This window comes from Phyllobates terribilis, unplaced genomic scaffold (assembly GCF_046119375.1).
Source record: "Phyllobates terribilis strain yellow unplaced genomic scaffold, ASM4611937v1 Scaffold_5__5_contigs__length_657084704, whole genome shotgun sequence".
Taxonomy (NCBI): Eukaryota; Metazoa; Chordata; class Amphibia; order Anura; family Dendrobatidae; genus Phyllobates; species Phyllobates terribilis.
Genome location: NW_027362765.1, coordinates 96,158,880 through 96,176,654, shown reverse-complemented (window position 1 = coordinate 96,176,654; position 17,775 = coordinate 96,158,880). Strand labels below are relative to the sequence as shown.

Sequence of the window (17,775 nt, the reverse complement as noted above, 5' to 3'; positions counted from 1 at the left end):
GGGGCTTGCAAAGCAATGCTCGGACTGGCTGGCGGCTCTCCCGACCCGAGCGTTACAGCATGTGTTTCTATGGAGCTGTCACACTTGGGTCAGGAGAGCAGCCAGCCAGTCCGAGAATTGCGTTGCGATCCCCGTCCGAGTTATCTGGCTGTCTCATTCTTCCCTTACACTTTGAATGGCTTATTTCATTTATCCTGTGTCTATTTTTTTTTCGTGGGTTTTCTCAAAATGACTTTGAAGGGTGCGGTGGTTTCACTCCTGACCAGTCTAGGAGAAGGGTGTGTTGGCATCAAGTTCTGCACCCCTCCAGCAGGAAATAATAATAATAATTTTATTTAAATAGTGCCAACATATTCCGCAGCACTTTACAATGAAGCAGGGACATGTGCAAACAATAAAGACATCACCAAGTACCACATAGTTTAACAGGGCACGATGTAGATTTGAAGCAGAAATTTCCTGAGCGTTTTTTGCTATCCTTGGCAGAAAAAAACGCATGAGGATTTACATGCGTTTTTGACGCGTTTTTACATGCGTTTTTTGAAGCGTTTTTGTACATCAATGAATGCTTTTTGGAGCTAAATAAAGTTATCTGGTGGGACATTGCTTAAACCCTTGGATTACCATAAAACTGGGGTGAGTATATTGGTTCATTTAAATGATTAAATAATGCATCTGCTGTAATTCAAATAAAGTGTTTACCGTTTGTCTGTGTGTTTATTTAACTCTTTACTTTACTTTAATTAAGTTTGGTCATGAAAAGGTCTGATTGACACCTTGACATAACCAAACAAAAGAGCTAGGTGTCAGCTAGTCCCATTCACCCAATCTTCATTAGCATTTCTATTCATGTAATTTATGCGACTGCTGCGAGCTGTTAATTTTAGCCTGGGAAGGTGCCATTAGGCAAACATTTTCCCTGCCCATAATTAACATTTCACAGCTGGTTCCTTAGCCACTAAGTCCCCCGATCAGCACTCAGCAGCACTTTGGACACAATGTATTTATGTTGCGTCAAAAACGTGGTGTTCTAATGCCGCACTTTTTTTGTCGGTACATATGAATCCACCGTGAGTTTGGGTACGTGGCCACGGTCAGGAGCCGCTGCAGATTTGACGCTGCATGTTTATACAGCGTCAAAACCGCAACTTCTAGATGTTACAGCATAGTGGATAGGATCTCTAGAAATCCCATGTCCACTATGCGTGCATCAGAGGCTGCGATTCACCCGTGGACACTGACATGCAGCGCGTCTTTCAGGACCACAACATGTCAAATTCTCTTGCGTAGTCGCTAGGCTGCGCAACAGAAATTTGATCACTATAAAGTATTGAATGCGGTAAATACGCATGGTTCAGTGAACACATGTGGATTTACCTGTGTTCAATAGAATGTAACGTTTTGGTCGCAGAAAAAAATTGCGTCCAAAGCACTGCTATGTTCGGATTGAGGGCACAGAGCCGAAAAAAAAAAAAAAAAAATGGTGTGGGCTCCCACGTCATTTTTATAACCAGCAGAGGGAAAGCCGACCGCTGAGGGCTGATATTAGTATCCGCGGAAGGGGGCATTAGCAAAAAATGTTCCCTGGCTATTAATATCAGCCCACAGCTGTTTGTTTAGCCTTTACTGGCTAGTTTACAGGGGGACCCCAGAAAAAATTTTACGTGGGGTCCCCCTATAAAATCTAACCAGCAAAGGTTAAACTAGACAGCTGCGGGCTGATATTAATAGCCAGGGAAGGGGACATGGGTACTAGCACCCTGCAGTGTACCGCTGGCCGCCGGAGAGACCGCATCGCTGGTGGGGACCAGGAGGACACCGGGGGCCCGGACAGGCGAGTATAAAGGTTTATTTTTTTATTTTTACTTTTTTATTCTTTTTTTTTAATACCGCAGGCACGCAGGCTGGGAAGAGCAGACTGCTGCTCCTCCCATTCATGCTGCTCTCGCTGTTATCAGCCAGAGCAGCGGTCAGATGAAAGGAGTAGCAGCCTCCTCTCCCGACCTGGGTACCACCCGCAGCGCGATTCCACGACTATTGATTTTCATTGAAACGCAGCAGTTCCGCAGGTATAGATATTCTACCTGCGGGTTTGCTGCAATTCAATGCAAGTCAACGGGCGCGAATTCGCAGCGGAATCGCGTTACAAATGGTAATGCTGCGGATTTTACCGCAATGGTAATCCGGAGCGGAAATTTCTGCATCATGTTAACAGCACATGCGGATTACCATTGCTATACATGGCAGATCTATTAACATGCGGTTTTAATGCGTTTCCGCGGCAGGAAAAACACTGCGGAAACGCATAAAAACCACATCGTGTGCACATACCATTACAGGAGGAGTGAGGGCCCTGCTCAAAACTTAAGGAAATAGGGGGGGACTCAATAGATAAAAAATCCTTTCATGTACTGTCCAGCCATTATTATAATAAATAGGGCATTTCAAATAAGCTGCACAATCCGGTCGTCAGCCAGTATGTGTCCAAGTGCAGTTACCAAGTGCTGTTGGTTACAAGGAGGAAGTGGACACAGATGAATAGGAGGGATCAGGTTCTGAGTAAAATCTAGAAAGATGGAACAGGGGAGAGTTACATTGGTGAATTGAGGTGCTAGGTCTGTCTAAAGAGATGTGTTTTTATAGCACGCTTAAGGGGGCTAGGTATTAGTCAGATTGTCCGGGGTAGTGCATTCCAGAAAACCGGCGCAGCACGAGAAAAATCTTGGGGATGTAGGTGTGAGGTTAAGATTATGGAGGATGTTAGTCTTAGATCAGTTGTGGAACAGTGAGCACGGGTAGGATGATAGACAGAGATAAGAGATGAGATATAAGGTGGTGCTGAACTGTGGAGAGCTTTGTGGGTGAGAAAGATAAGTTTTTATTGTATTCTGTAGCGAATGAGAAACAAGTGTAATGACTGGCACAAGGTGGAGGCATCTGTATGGCGGCTGGACAGAAATACGGCCCTGGCTGCTTCATTCAGGATGGATTGGAGAAGAGAAAGTTTGGTTAGAGGGAGTTTGATCAGTCGAGAGAGTTGCAGTAGTCCAGAAGAAAGATGATATTGACTAAGCTCTGAGTTCCCCGAGAGGGCAGCCCATGTGGATGCTGGGAGCAAGACAAGGTCTCCCCAAACTTTGCCAATTGTGAGGCCACCTATTCCTCACTATGGCCTTCAGGTCCAGAGAGCCAAATGAAAGTTTGTTGGGGGCTTACTCCTTTGGTGGTGATCGCATCTTTGTGCACCTATTTTTGCTTGGCACAATTTTTATTCGCCTGAAAGGAAATCACAATCTTGGGCTCTAGATAAAAAACAGTAATGCCCATAAAGAAAGGAGTCCAAATTACAGAAATCTGCAGCCAGTAGCATGTTTACCTGGCTTTACTAAGCACCACATCTATTTCTTTCTACCATTGTGTGTACGATACCTAAAATACAATTCCCTTTTAAGTGGTTACTTTTTAAACATTGATATAAAGGATAGTTTATGGATATGTCACATTCTACAGCCCTTGCACTTCCAAAACTGGACAATCTCCTTTAAATATCTTTTTATCGTGGTTTCATACAAGGTCAATCTGGACTCTTAAAGAAACGGTAAAACAAAAGAAAGTGAAGAGCGTCTAAAACACTCTATTGGGTGGGATAATCTCACCAGTGTATCCATGACTATGGGGGGCAGTGTGCAGGCATTGATTATGGAAATGATGAGGAACATCTGTTACTCAGCAGGATGTATTGTATGAGGCGAGGTGACAGAACATGACATTGCTAATTAGACCGTTTTTTTTCATGAGGCTTTTTAGTGGCTTTCCGTGGGGTCATTGAGGTTCATTTAATAATATTGACCCCTACTATAGATAAAAAGGCACCAGTATTTTAAATACTGGCACATGGTAGGTGGGGGCCAAGTTATAGATTTTGCTTAGGGGTTGGGTTCTTAAAGTTACTTCTCTGGTGGTCTAACACTTTTGATAGATATCTAGCTCTTCTTTTCTACACACACCCTCCCCTCCCCACACCCAATCGTGGCTGAGTCATTACATTTTACTATGCAATGGTCACCATTGGTCTGTCGGCAGGCCACTGGGGTCTCCAGACCATTCCCCATCATCATGACTGGACAGGTTGATGGGTGTGTAGACGAATGACTACTGTGACTTATAACATGATCTTCATGTGTCTGCAGGTGAAGATGAAGAGTTCACACTGAAACTAATCAACAGACCAATTCTGGTCCTCCGCGGAGATCTGGGATTTGTCTGCTACCATAAAACCTCAAATACTCTGGATGCAAACCGCTCATCATACGACGTCTTCCAGATCATATTTAATAACGGAGCCTACCAAATTAAAGGTTAGAGATCCTATATTATCTAGTAATGTGTATCTGTCTATCTCATATCTACCTAATATCTATCTATATATCTCTAATATTTATTTATCTCATATCAGTATTCATACACTGTATGAACAAAAGTATTGGGACACCTACAGGAGCTTTTATGACCTTCCATTCTAAATCTATAGGCTCGCAATCTCCGGTGTAGTTTATCTCAAAGGTGTTGGATTAGTTTGTTGTCCGGGTTCTGTGCGGCCGGTCATGTTCTTCCCACCAGACTCCACCATCTCTTTATCGACCTTGCTTTGTGTTCTAATAAAGTTGGAAGCTACAACTATCCAAAATATCTCGTAAGATTTTCCTTCACTGAACCTATGGGGCAGAGGCTGAGCCCTGAAAAATGCTCCCATAGAATTATTACTTCTCCACCAAACTGTACAGCACAATGCAGTCGAGGGGGAACGTTCTCCTGGCATTTACCAAACTCAGACTCGTCCAACAGATCTAAGATAGAGAAGTTTGATCCGTCATTGCACAGAACATGTTTCCTCCAGAGTCCAGTGGTGGCGGCTTTACACCACTCCATCTGACACTCGGCATTGTGCTGGGTGATGTAAGGCGGTATGCAGCTGCTCGACCACTGCGCTGGTATAAGGGAGTTTTTTACTACCAGCCATTCTGTCATGTTAGTAAAGGCAAACGGCATGGCGGGGGGCCGAATGTTATACACCGAGGGAGAGGGGCCAGATATTATACACAAGGGGTGAGGGGCCTGATATTATACACCGAGAGCGAGGGGTCAGATATTATACACAAGGGGCCAGATGTTTTACACCAGGGGCAAAGGGGCCGGATGTTATACACTGGAGGCGAGGGGCCGGATGTTATACACTGGAGGCGAGGGGCCGGAGGTTATACTCTAGAGACGAGGGGCCAGAGGTTATACACTGGGGCAGTGGGGCTGGATGTTATACACTTGAGGCGAGGGGCCGGATGTTATACACTGGAGGCGAGGGGCCGGAGGTTATACTCTAGAGACGAGGGGCCGGAGGTTATACACTGGGGCAGTGGGGCTGGATGTTATACACTTGAGGCGAGGTGCCGGTGGTTATGCACTAGAGACGAGGGGCCAGAGGTTATACACTGGGGCAGTGGGGCTGGATGTTATACACTTGAAGCGAGGGGCCGGAGGTTATACTCTAGAGACGAGGGGCCAGAGGTTATACACTGGGGCAGTGGGGCTGGATGTTATACACTTGAGGCGAGGGGCCGGATGTTATACACTGGAGGCGAGGGGCCGGAGGTTATACTCTAGAGACGAGGGGCCGGAGGTTATACACTGGGGCAGTGGGGCTGGATGTTATACACTTGAGGCGAGGGGCCGGATGTTATACACTGGAGGCGAGGGGCCGGAGGTTATACTCTAGAGACGAGGGGCCGGAGGTTATACACTGGGGCAGTGGGGCTGGATGTTATACACTTGAGGCGAGGGGCCGGAGGTTATACACTAGAGACGAGGGGCCAGAGGTTATACACTGGGGCAGTGGGGCTGGATGTTATACACTTGAGGCGAGGGGCCGGAGGTTATACACTAGAGACGAGGGGCCAGAGGTTATACACTGGGGCAGTGGGGCTGGATGTTATACACTTGAGGCGAGGGGCCGGAGGTTATACACTAGAGACGAGGGGCCAGAGGTTATACACTGGGGCAGTGGGGCTGGATGTTATACACTTGAGGCAGTGGGGCTGGATGTTATACACTTGAGGCGAGGGGCCGGAGGTTATACACTAGAGACGAGGGGCCAGAGGTTATACATTTGAGGCAGTGGGGCTGGATGTTATACACTTGAGGCGAGGGGCCGGAGGTTATACACTAGAGACGAGGGGCCAGAGGTTATACACTGGGGCAGTGGGGCTGGATGTTATACACTTGAGGCGAGGGGCCGGAGGTTATACACTAGAGACGAGGGGCCAGAGGTTATACACTGGGGCAGTGGGGCTGGATGTTATACACTTGAGGCGAGGGGCCGGAGGTTATACACTAGAGACGAGGGGCCAGAGGTTATACACTGGGGCAGTGGGGCTGGATGTTATACACTTGAGGCGAGGGGCCGGAGGTTATACACTAGAGACGAGGGGCCAGAGGTTATACACTGGGGCAGTGGGGCTGGATGTTATACACTTGAGGCGAGGGGCTGGAGGTTATACACCAAGCGGTGCAATGTGACTGGCTGAAAAGCGTGAATTTAATAATTAATAATTTCTCCGTATAGTATCTGTATTTCTTATGTAGTTCATAAAACTAAATTTCTTCTTTATTTCTTATAGGTCAGGGAGGGAAGTTCTGGTACATATCCAGCAATGGCATGATTTGCTCCGATGGAGACATGTCCGAGGATTTCTTCTTTGAGTTTCGAGAATATAACCGTGTGGCCATTAAGGGCAAAAATGGCAAATATCTACGTGGTGACCAAGCAGGCACCCTAAAGGCAGATGCAGAATCTGTAATCTCTGCCACCCTCTGGGAATACTGAGTCACCAGCAAACACAGCTTAGGTCTAGAGGACATTAGATTGTCAGCTTCGAGGACAAGGGTCATAGTGTGGCACAACAAATGAGTTCGTAGAGAAGCGAGCAGTGAGCCAAATGGTGACTAGCTTCTAATTTGTGGTTCAGTGTCCCATGGACACAATGGCCCTCCACAGACAACATCCCACTAGGATCATGGGAAATGCATGTAATTATCTAAATAATTTATTATAATTAGCATAGTTTTAGATATGTAAATTAGCCTCTACTTGTCCGAAACATGATTTAGAGGGACCAATAAAAGAAAAATGGACACGTGCTGGACAATTGCAGCGATTACATACTGTGCAATTAAGTGGCCACCAATGCAGCCCCCTGAGGGTTAAGAGAACGCTATACACAGTTCAGAGCGAGCGTCCCTCCTTCTACAGGATAGGGGGTCTTTTTTATACCATTTTTAATTGAGGTGCTGCTGCGTTCATTCATAAAATCAATAAAGATGAACTTGTTGGCAAATCCATTAAATGTGTGTTGCTCTCAGTCTGTGACTCCAGAAGACCAGGGGCGATGTGAGGGGTCTCATGAGGGACCACCATGATAGATATTTATACATCCAGCCATGGACTTAACAAAGAATGGGTTACTGGGATAACTCATGGGTGAATTAGTAAACAATAGCAACCAAACTGGATCCTCGACATAGTGACCAAATACCCCATACTATGCTGTAACCCTCAGCAACCAAACAAAAGCATCCATTTACTCATAGATTGCACTCTTAATGTAGTGTAACCCATAGCAACCAAGCTGATCCTCTAAAGAGTGATTAAATGTCCCTTAAAATGTTTTGCAACCTGTAGCAACCAAACTGGATCCTTATATAGTGACCAAATGTCCCGAATAATGTGCTGAAACCCATAGCAACCCAAATAAACCACCTATGTAGACACGGAATGCACTCTCAAAGCGCTGTAACCGATGGCAACTCAACTAGTGCATCCATGTAGTGTCAGAATGCTTCACTAATGTGTTGTAACCCATAGCGACCAAACAGGAACAACTTAGTAGCACCAGAATTCCTCTTAAAGAGTGGTAATACATAGCAACCAAACTGGATCCTCTAAATAGTAAGAGATCCCCCCTGATGCGCTGTAACCCATAGCAACCCAAATAAAGTTTCCATGTGGTGTCAGACTGCATGCCTGATGTGTTGTAGCCCATAGCGATCAATTTGGAGACACCACATTTGCAAAACGCCCCAAATGTGTTGTAACCCATAGCAACCGAACTAGGGCATCCATTTAGTGTCAGATTGCCCCCTAATGTGTTGTAACCCATAGTAACCGAACTAGGGCATCCATGCAGTGTCAGAGCGCCCCCTAGTGTGTTGTAACCCATAGCAACCGAACTAGGGCATCCCTTTAGTGTCAGATTGCCCCCTAATGTGTTGTAACCCATAGTAATCGAACTAGGGCATCCATGTAGTGTCAGAGCGCCCCCTAGTGTGTTGTAACCCATAGCAACCGAACTAGGGCATCCATGTAGTGTCAGAGCGCCCCCTAGTGTGTTGTAACCCATAGCAACCAAACTAGAACATCCATGTAGTGTCAGAGTGCCCCCTAATGTGTTGTAACCCATGGCAACTGAACTAGGGCATCCATGAAGTTATATAATGCCCCCTAATAAGTGAGCAACCCAAGTGACACAGCCATCTAGTGACAGAATGCCCCTCTACCCGCGCTGCATAGCATCGTCTTCTCTCTAGCATGTGCAGGGGCACAGGATGGGTTAATTCCGGCAGGAAGGAAGCTTATACTGCTCTTATGGTGCTGACAGTAAAAAAAAAAACAAACAATAGATTCCCCCCCTTTTTTAAAGACACATGAACACAATAAAGTGAAGGGTCAAGCGGTCACACCGTTTATAGAGCTGAAGCCTCCTGACTGTGAATAAATTCTTACATTTTTTTTCTACACACACTGAACATTAAGAACCATTTTGCAAAGCAGCAAAGAGACAAATCCCCCCACAGTGACTAATCGTCATGCTTAAAGGACCCCATATTATAGGGCAATGTATACAGGGCCCTTTAAGGCTAGGGCTACAGGCCACTTTGGCCACGACCAAGGTCCGCTACATCGCAGCACTATGGAAGTGAATGGGGTCACTGCGACACCTAAACTCCTGCAGGCTGTAAAAACTCAAGACGGTTGGATTTTTTGCAACTTGCTTGCTTGGCCCTGAGTAGTGCAGGAGTCACCATTCCCTTCCATAGCGGCACCTAGTGAACTGCTGTCGCGGACAAAGTTGCTGTGTAGACTTGGCCTAAAGCTGAAAATTTTGCAAGTATTTATGTGGCCAACTAACATGTTCACTGGAGCTGAGCTGCAATACCAGACACAACCAGCGGACAGGGGTGGAGCTGCTTCTGGAAGAAAACAGCCATGTTTTTTGAATCCTGGACAACCCCTTTAACTAGATCAATCATGGGCATTCTGAATTTGGGGTGCAGCTGTGTCTGTAGTTTGGGTGGCGGGTGCTTAAAGGATAGCAAAAAAATGGGAAAGAAGAGAAGGAGGGGATAGAGTGGTTGTGACTGCACCTCCCCCACATACAGCAGTGAAAGTGGACGCTTTATGGCAGCCCCGCCTCCTGGGAAAGGTATTAATGTGGCATTTGCAGCAAAGCATCATGGTCTAAAATTATGAGCCAATGTTAAAAAAAAAAAAAAAAAGCCTAATAGCATCATATATGGCTGCTGGCTTCATCCATGGATAATTATCACTAGGATGGGAATTTAAAGGCCTTGTCTATACGGGGCCCCTCCCTATACGACAGAGTGGAGAGCCCCTGCAAACATACGTATGAATGGCTTATTGATTGCAATGGGGGTAGGATAATGATTGGTTGCCAATAGCAGCCTGTCCACACAAAGGGGGTGTTCAAAGTGGACAATCCCTTTAAATGATCAAATCCATATGTCAGGAGGCCCAAATCGTCATTAGGTCCTTGTTGCTCAACCCCTGGGATTAACTGTCTAACCGGCAGCAACGCCATGATTGCACAATGCACCCCGAGTTGCGGTCAGGCTAGCGCTGAGGGTGCACCGTCACCCCTGTCCTCTTTTGCACAATGGCCATGCAGTGGGAGGGTCAGTCCCAGTGGTGGACCAGACCTTGCCTTTACCATATGTGGGGAGATGAGAGGAGCGCACCCTTTGCTCTCACAGTCCGGGCCCTCCCACTGCTTAAACTCCTTCCCTAAATTGGAAGTCCCTTTATGGCCACTAGTATTTTGGCTCAGAGGAACTAAGGCTTCTTTTTTTTTCTCATCTGCAATAGAATTTACTTAACCCTTTATGTGCTGCAAACTGTAATCCTGTAACCAGAAACCTCTATATTTATAGTCTTACTATCAGCCATAAACCTGCATATTGTATACACCCGGGGTCTGCGTGTAATCTGTACACACCCGGGGTCTGCGTGTAATCTGTACACGCCCGGGGTCTGCGTGTAATCTGTACACACCCGGGGTCTGCGTGTAATCTGTACACGCCCGGGGTCTGCGTGTAATCTGTACACACTTGGGGTCTGCTTGTAATCTGTACACACTTGGGGTCTGCGAGTAATCTGTACACGCCCGAGGTCTGCATGTCATCTGTATACGCCCGGGGTCTGCATGTAATCTGTATGCACCCGGGATCTGCATGTAATCTGTACACCCGGGGTCTGTATGTAATCTGTATGCACCCAGGATCTGCATGTAATCTGTATACACCTGTGGTCTGCATGTAATCTGTACACACTCATAGTCTGCGTGTAATCCGTACGCACCTGTATACACATAGGGGTCTGCATGTAATCTGTATACGGCCGTGGTCTGCATGTAATCTGTATACGGCCGTGGTCTGCATGTAATCTGTATATGCCTGTGGTCTGCATGTAATCTGTACACACCCGGGGTCTGCGTGTAATCTGTATACACCTGGAGTCTGTATGTAATCTGTACATACTCATAGTCTGCGTGCAATCTGTATACACACAGGGGTCTGCATGTAATCTGTATACACACAAGGGTCTGCATGTAATCTGTATACGCCCGTGGTCTGCATGTAATCTGTTCACATCCAAGGTCTGCATGTAATCTGTTCACATCCAAGGTCTGCATGTAATGTGTACACACCCGGGGTCTGCATGCAATCTGTATATACACAGGGGTCTGCATATAATCTGTATACACCCGTGGTCTGCATGTAATCTATATACACCCAGAGTCTGCATGTAATCTGTATACGTCCGGGGTCTGCGTGTAATCTGTATACACACAGGAATATGCATATAATCTGTATACACGCAGGGGTCTGCATATAATCTGTATACAAGCAGGGAGCTGCATGTAATCTATATACGTCCTTGGTCTGCATGTAATCTGTTCACATCCAAGGTCTGCATGTAATCTGTTCACATCCAAGGTCTGCATGTAATGTGTACACACCCGGGGTCTGCATGCAATCTGTATATACACAGGGGTCTGCATATAATCTGTATACACCCGTGGTCTGCATGTAATCTATATACACCCAGAGTCTGCATGTAATCTGTATACGTCCGGGGTCTGCGTGTAATCTGTATACACACAGGAATATGCATATAATCTGTATACACGCAGGGGTCTGCATATAATCTGTATACAAGCAGGGAGCTGCATGTAATCTATATACGTCCTTGGTCTGCATGTAATCTGTTCACATCCAAGGTCTGCATGTAATCTGTATACACCCGGGGTCTGCATGTAATCTGTATAAACCCGGGGTCTGCATGTAATCTGTATACACCCATGGTCTGCATGTAATCTGTAACTAGCTGTCGCCACTTCATCTAGTCTGCACCAAATCTTCACCGTAGTCTATATCCGTTTTGGATCATATTCACCTTACTCCTCATCATCAAGCCTGCACTGTCTTCGTATAGCTCGCGCCTTCCCTTTCCATAGCTTGCACCTACTCTATGCACAGCCTGCGCCTACCCTTCAGACAGCCCGCGCCTTCAGACAGCCCGCGCCTTCAGACAGCCCGCGCCTTCCCATAGCCCGCGCCTACCCTTCCTATAGCCCTCACCTACACTCCCCATAGCCCGCGCCTACCCTTCCCATAGCTTGTGCCTACCATTCAGACAAGCCGCGTCTTACCATAGCCCGCACCTACACTTCCCATAGCCAGCGCCTACCTATCCCATAGCCCGCACTTACCCTTCCCATAGATTGGCCTACCCTTCTCATATCCTGAGCCTACCCTTCCCATAGCCTGCACCTGCCCTTCCCATAGATTGGCCTTCACTTCTCAGCCTGTACCTGTCATTCCCATAGCCTGCACCTGCCCTTCCCGTAGATTGGCCTTCACTTCTCATAGCCTGAGGCCTACCATTCCTATAGATTGGCCTACCCTTCGCATAGCCCACACCTGCCCTTCCCATAGCCCACACCTGCCCTTCCCAGTCTTTATTCTGCATCTCCTCTTCCCATAGTCTGAGCCTTTTTCCATCTAGTCTTCATATAGCCTGCACTTACCTGAGACAGTCTGCACAGAGCCTATACTCAGTCTTTAGTTAGATAATATTCTCCTCTAGTCTCTATCACTTGCAGTAATAAGTAGGCACCAAGCAGCAATTCACAAGAGTGCAATGCCAAGGTCTGTTCATGAGCCCTCTGCCTATTATGGACCTCGTCTACACCTGGCTGCACATGTGACTAACACCAATGGTGCTAGCAGCGATGTTACAGATGCGAGTGCTAGCGGGCATTACTATGCCGGATCACCTATGGGCAATCAGTACTGTACGGGATTATCAGCGTCTCCTGCGATGCACCCTGTTGTTATTGGTATTTACAGGACATGCTCGCATATGGCACCACGTATTTCTCTATATAAGGAGATACAGAGTCGTCCGCACTGTTCACATGAAGGAGGAAGCAGAACAGGATGTGACTATAGATTGTGTGCTGTGTAATATATATCCTCACCATCATAGTGAAACACTCGGCCCATGTGAGAAACACGGCTGCTCACCTAGAAGCCCCGAATGCCCAGCTAGTGCCAACCCCCCATAGTATCAATGGTGACTGTGCCCCCTGAGGCCATAATCAGCAGCTTACACAAGAGGATGGGCCCGCTCTGACTCTGCCACCTAGTAGCCTACAAATACTAGTAGCTGGCCCTGGCAAGTAAGGAGACACCTGGACACTTCTACTGCCTGTCCTACAGTCTACCCCATTGGTAGGAATGGAAGGAATTAACATCCATATTGGTAAAAACACAAAAAAATGGAAACACTACAACTTTGGCATCTCTTATCCTTGAAAAACAAGTAAAGATCCAACCTGTCGCGTGACAACTAGTATGGCTGCCACTACAACTGTTCCACCACCCTGATCAACATTTCTGCTTCTTTATAGTATGCAACTCTTTAGGATTAATGCATTCAAAGGGATAGAGCATCACTCCGACATCGCTTTTCTCTGAGAAAACAGGCAAAACCCCAAACTATACCTGGGAAAGTTCTGTGACAACTAATACGACCTTCAGAATGGTATATTTACCCTTATATGACTGATCAATGGAAAGAGAATGGGCACAACCCAATACTGACGCCGCTTATATGGGGGAAAACAGGATCAGACAGGGATAAACATGACCTATCTATGGGAAAGTTGGTGACAGACAGTATGTTGTGCTATAGGAGCAGTTAAAGGGGTTCTCCCAAGATTAGAAAAACATGGCTGCTCTCTTTAAGAAATACTATGGGTTCTGTGTGGTATTGTGGCTCAGCTCCATTTAATTCAATGGGGCTGAGTTTCAGTACTTGACACAACCCATGATCAGGGGTGGCGCTTGTTTCTGGGAGAAAGCAGCTATGTTTTTCTAATCCCGGTCAGCTTCCTTAAAGGGTTATTCCCATCTCCAATATCCTATCCCAATATGTAGTAGATGTAATAACAATAATATTAGCAAATACCTCCAATTAGAAATGTAGTATAGTTCTTCTGATTCATGTTGCTTACCCCATGTGCAGGGCATTGCAGTAGCTTAGATATCCATGGTTATGAGCAATAACAACGAACTAATTGTCAATATATGAGTGGTTGTAACCATGGATACCTAAGCTACTGCAATGCCCTGCACATGGGGTAAGCGACATGGCGAATCAGAAGAACTATACATTTCTAATTGGAGGTATTTGCTAATATTATTATTATTATACCTACTCCATATTGGAATAGGATCTTGGAGATGGGAATAGCCCTTTAATGTCTACATCCACGCCTAGGCAGATGAGATATGGAGACGACCCTTGAAGATAAAGTTAATCTGTACGTTGGGGTGTTTTGGGAAATATCGTTACACATTCGGGCATTCTTTGCATTCATGATCCTGGAAAAGTTGGATTACAACCCCTATCAGTGCTGTAGCAGAGTTCGCAGGGGCATGCTATGGGCAGGGAGCCTGTAATGAGGATGTACGCAGCACCAGTCACCCCCCCCTCCCGAGCCTCCGATGAAAGTAGGGATACTTACATTCATATCATTAATGAAATTCCTATAGGTTATAAACAAATACAACTCACGTACCTCAGTGTAGGACTGACGGGTGCGATCTTATATACAGAGGTTATATCACACCAGTATAAGCCACAATGCTCTTATTGAAATTTAAAGGGGAGTTCTATCTTTAAAAAAATTACTTTTATGCTTAATGCAAAGATTTTTCTTTCTTTAAAGGACACCATAAGTAAGTTGCTTTTGACTGGTCTGGTGTTTTTAATTGCATTTGGAAAGTGTCAACAAGTTGCTATTGACTGATCTGTTATTATATGTCTCCCTATATAAATATTATCTGGAGCCACTGAACCAACATTGCAGCTCTGTTCGATCTGTTTCCTCACCCATCTCATTTTAATGACCTATCTCGAGGATAAGTCATCAATATCCTGTAACTGGACAACCCCTTTAAGCTATGTACATACTGTATAAGACATGATTAGAATAAAAAAGGCTTAAAATCAAATCCAAAAGCTAACCTGCTTTCAGATGGTTTCAGTGGATACTAGGTTATCTGGGTTGCCATTCTACTTTTATTTTTTTACCTCCAACAAATAAAGCATTTGTAGTTATGCTGTAGTGCTTTAATTTAATATGGTTCATCCTGTTCTTCCTGCTTCATGAATAGAATGCCAAAACTAAAGTGAAGCTGACAATAAAATAGTAAAAGTGAATCAATGTATTGGGGAACATCATAACATAATAGCCCAGGCTAGGAATGTCACTGCTGCCATGGAACTCCTCTGGCTCTAGGTTACAATACATACAAGGCCTCATGAAAATATCCAATCACCAGGAATGTGAGGTGAAATGTCATTTTCTGACAGCTACCTGTTATTGTAGTGCAATGATCTAGAATCAGGCATGTACATCTGAACAATTCTGTGTCTTATACTCCAGAGCTGCACTCACTATTCTGCTGGTGCAGTCACTATGCACATACATTACATTACTTATCCTGTACTGATCCTGAGTTACATCCTGTATTATACTCCAGAGCTGCACTCACTATTCTGCTGGTGCAGTCACTGTGTACATACATTACATTACTTATCCTGTACTGATCCTGAGTTACATCTTGTATTATACTCCAGAGCTGCACTCACTATTCTGCTGGTGCAGTCACTATGCACATACATTACATTACTTATCCTGTACTGATCCTGAGTTACATCCTGTATTATGCTCCAGAGCTGCACTCACTATTCTGCTGGTGCAGTCACTATGCACATACATTACATTACTTATCCTGTACTGATCCTGAGTTACATCCTGTATTATACTCCAGAGCAGCACTCACTATTCTGCTGGTGCAGTCACTGCGTACATACATTACATTAGTTATCCGTACTGATCCTGAGTTATATCCTGTATTATACTCCAGAGCAGCACTCACTATTCTGCTGGTGCAGTCACTGTGTACATACATTACTTATCCTGTACTGATCCTGAGTTACATCCTGTATTATACTCCAGAGCTGCACTCACTATTCTGCTGGTGCAGTCACTGTGTACATACATTACTTATCCTGTACTGATCCTGAGTTACATCCTGTATTATACTCCAGAGCTGCACTCACTATTCTGCTGGTGCAGTCACTGTGTACATACATTACATTACGTATCCTGTACTGATCCTGAGTTACATCCAGTATTATACTCCAGAGCTGCACTCACTATTCTGCTGGTGCAGTCACTGTGTACATACATTACATTACTTATCCTGTACTGATCCTGAGTTACATCTTGTATTATACTCCAGAGCTGCACTCACTATTCTGCTGGTGCAGTCACTGTGTACATACATTACATTACGTATCCTGTACTGATCCTGAGTTACATCCAGTATTATACTCCAGAGCTGCACTCACTATTCTGCTGGTGCAGTCACTGTGTACATACATTACATTACTTATCCTGTATTGATCCTGAGTTACATCCCGTATTATACTCCAGAGCTGCACTCACTATTCTGCTGGTGCAGTCACTGTGTACATACATTACATTACTTATCCTGTACTGATCCTGAGTTACATCTTGTATTATACTCCAGAGCTGCACTCACTATTCTGCTGGTGCAGTCACTGTGTACATACATTACATTACTGATCCTATACTGATACTGAGTTACATCCTGTATTATACTCCAGAGCTGCACTCACTATTCTGCTGGTGCAGTCACTGTGTACATATATTACAATACTTATCCTGTACTGGTCCTGAGTTACATCCTGTATTATACTCCAGAGCTGCACTCACTATTCTGCTGGTGCAGTCACTGTGTACATACATTACATTACTTATCCTGTACTGATCCTGAGTTATATCCTGTATTATACTCCAGAGCTGCACTCACTATTCTGCTGGTGGAGTCACTGTGTACATACATTACATTACTTATCCTGTACTGATCCTGAGTTACATCCTGTATTATACTCCAGAGCTGCACTCACTATTCTGCTGGTGCAGTCACTGTGTACATATATTACAATACTTATCCTGTACTGGTCCTGAGTTACATCCTGTATTATACTTCAGAGCTGCATTCTTTGTGTGTGAAAGTTTGAAAAAAAGTGGATGTCTGAATGAGGGCTTAAACTACATTCACAAATCTGCAGGTTTCAGAGCAGAAACCTCCTTTTCCATTCTCCTCTTGCTCAGTGATCTGCATTCTGGGAAGAGTCCTCTTTTACATAGTCATCTACCTGCCCCTCTGTGCATGATAGGAGGTCAGGTTGTTAACATTTTTTTAGGGGACTGCTTTTTATGCCAATTTACCACCAAAGCAAAAGCATCAACAGGAATATTCCCACCCTGTTTTTCCAGATTCCAGGAACTCTTCCAGATTCCAAAGTGTTTTAAGTCCCATATCTTTACAGTTTAATTTTTGTAAAAATCCAAGGAAAAAAATGATTTTTGGTTGCAATCAGACGATTCATTTAAAGGGGGGCTCACCACCTAAATTAATTAATATATAATCTGATTTATTTGTCTGGAGACCTCTTGCCAAGTCTCATTGCCCACTGGTGCTGTCAGTTCTGTGGAGCTCAAGCTCAAAGCTGGATTTGTGCTGTCAGCAGATAATGGGAGTGGAGCTTTGCAGCAGTCAGGCCGTGCATAATCCCAGTTTTTTTTTTCTAAAATTTATATATTTTAATTTACTTTAAAATTCTATTTTTTTTCTTTATTATTATTATTGTTCTTTTACACCTGGTGCTGCACGGCTGACACGTGACTGGGCGTATCGTTTCCGACCCCCGAGATAACGATCGGCTTCCTGCTTGCTCTGCAGGGCTTTACATTAGGAGGA

The 17,775-nt window shown here is 45.1% G+C and overlaps 1 protein-coding gene across 1 annotated transcript in view; it reads left to right on the top strand.

Moving 5' to 3' along the window:
- Positions 1-7,354, top strand: part of FSCN2 (fascin actin-bundling protein 2, retinal) — a 37,662-nt gene extending 30,308 nt beyond the window's left edge. Inside the window, exons 4-5 of the mRNA XM_073682565.1 lie at positions 4,191-4,358; positions 6,672-7,354. Of these exons, the coding sequence (XP_073538666.1) occupies positions 4,191-4,358; positions 6,672-6,877 (374 nt within the window). The 3' untranslated portion in view covers positions 6,878-7,354. The remainder of the gene's footprint in view (positions 1-4,190; positions 4,359-6,671) is intronic.
- Positions 7,355-17,775: the final 10,421 nt, after the last annotated feature.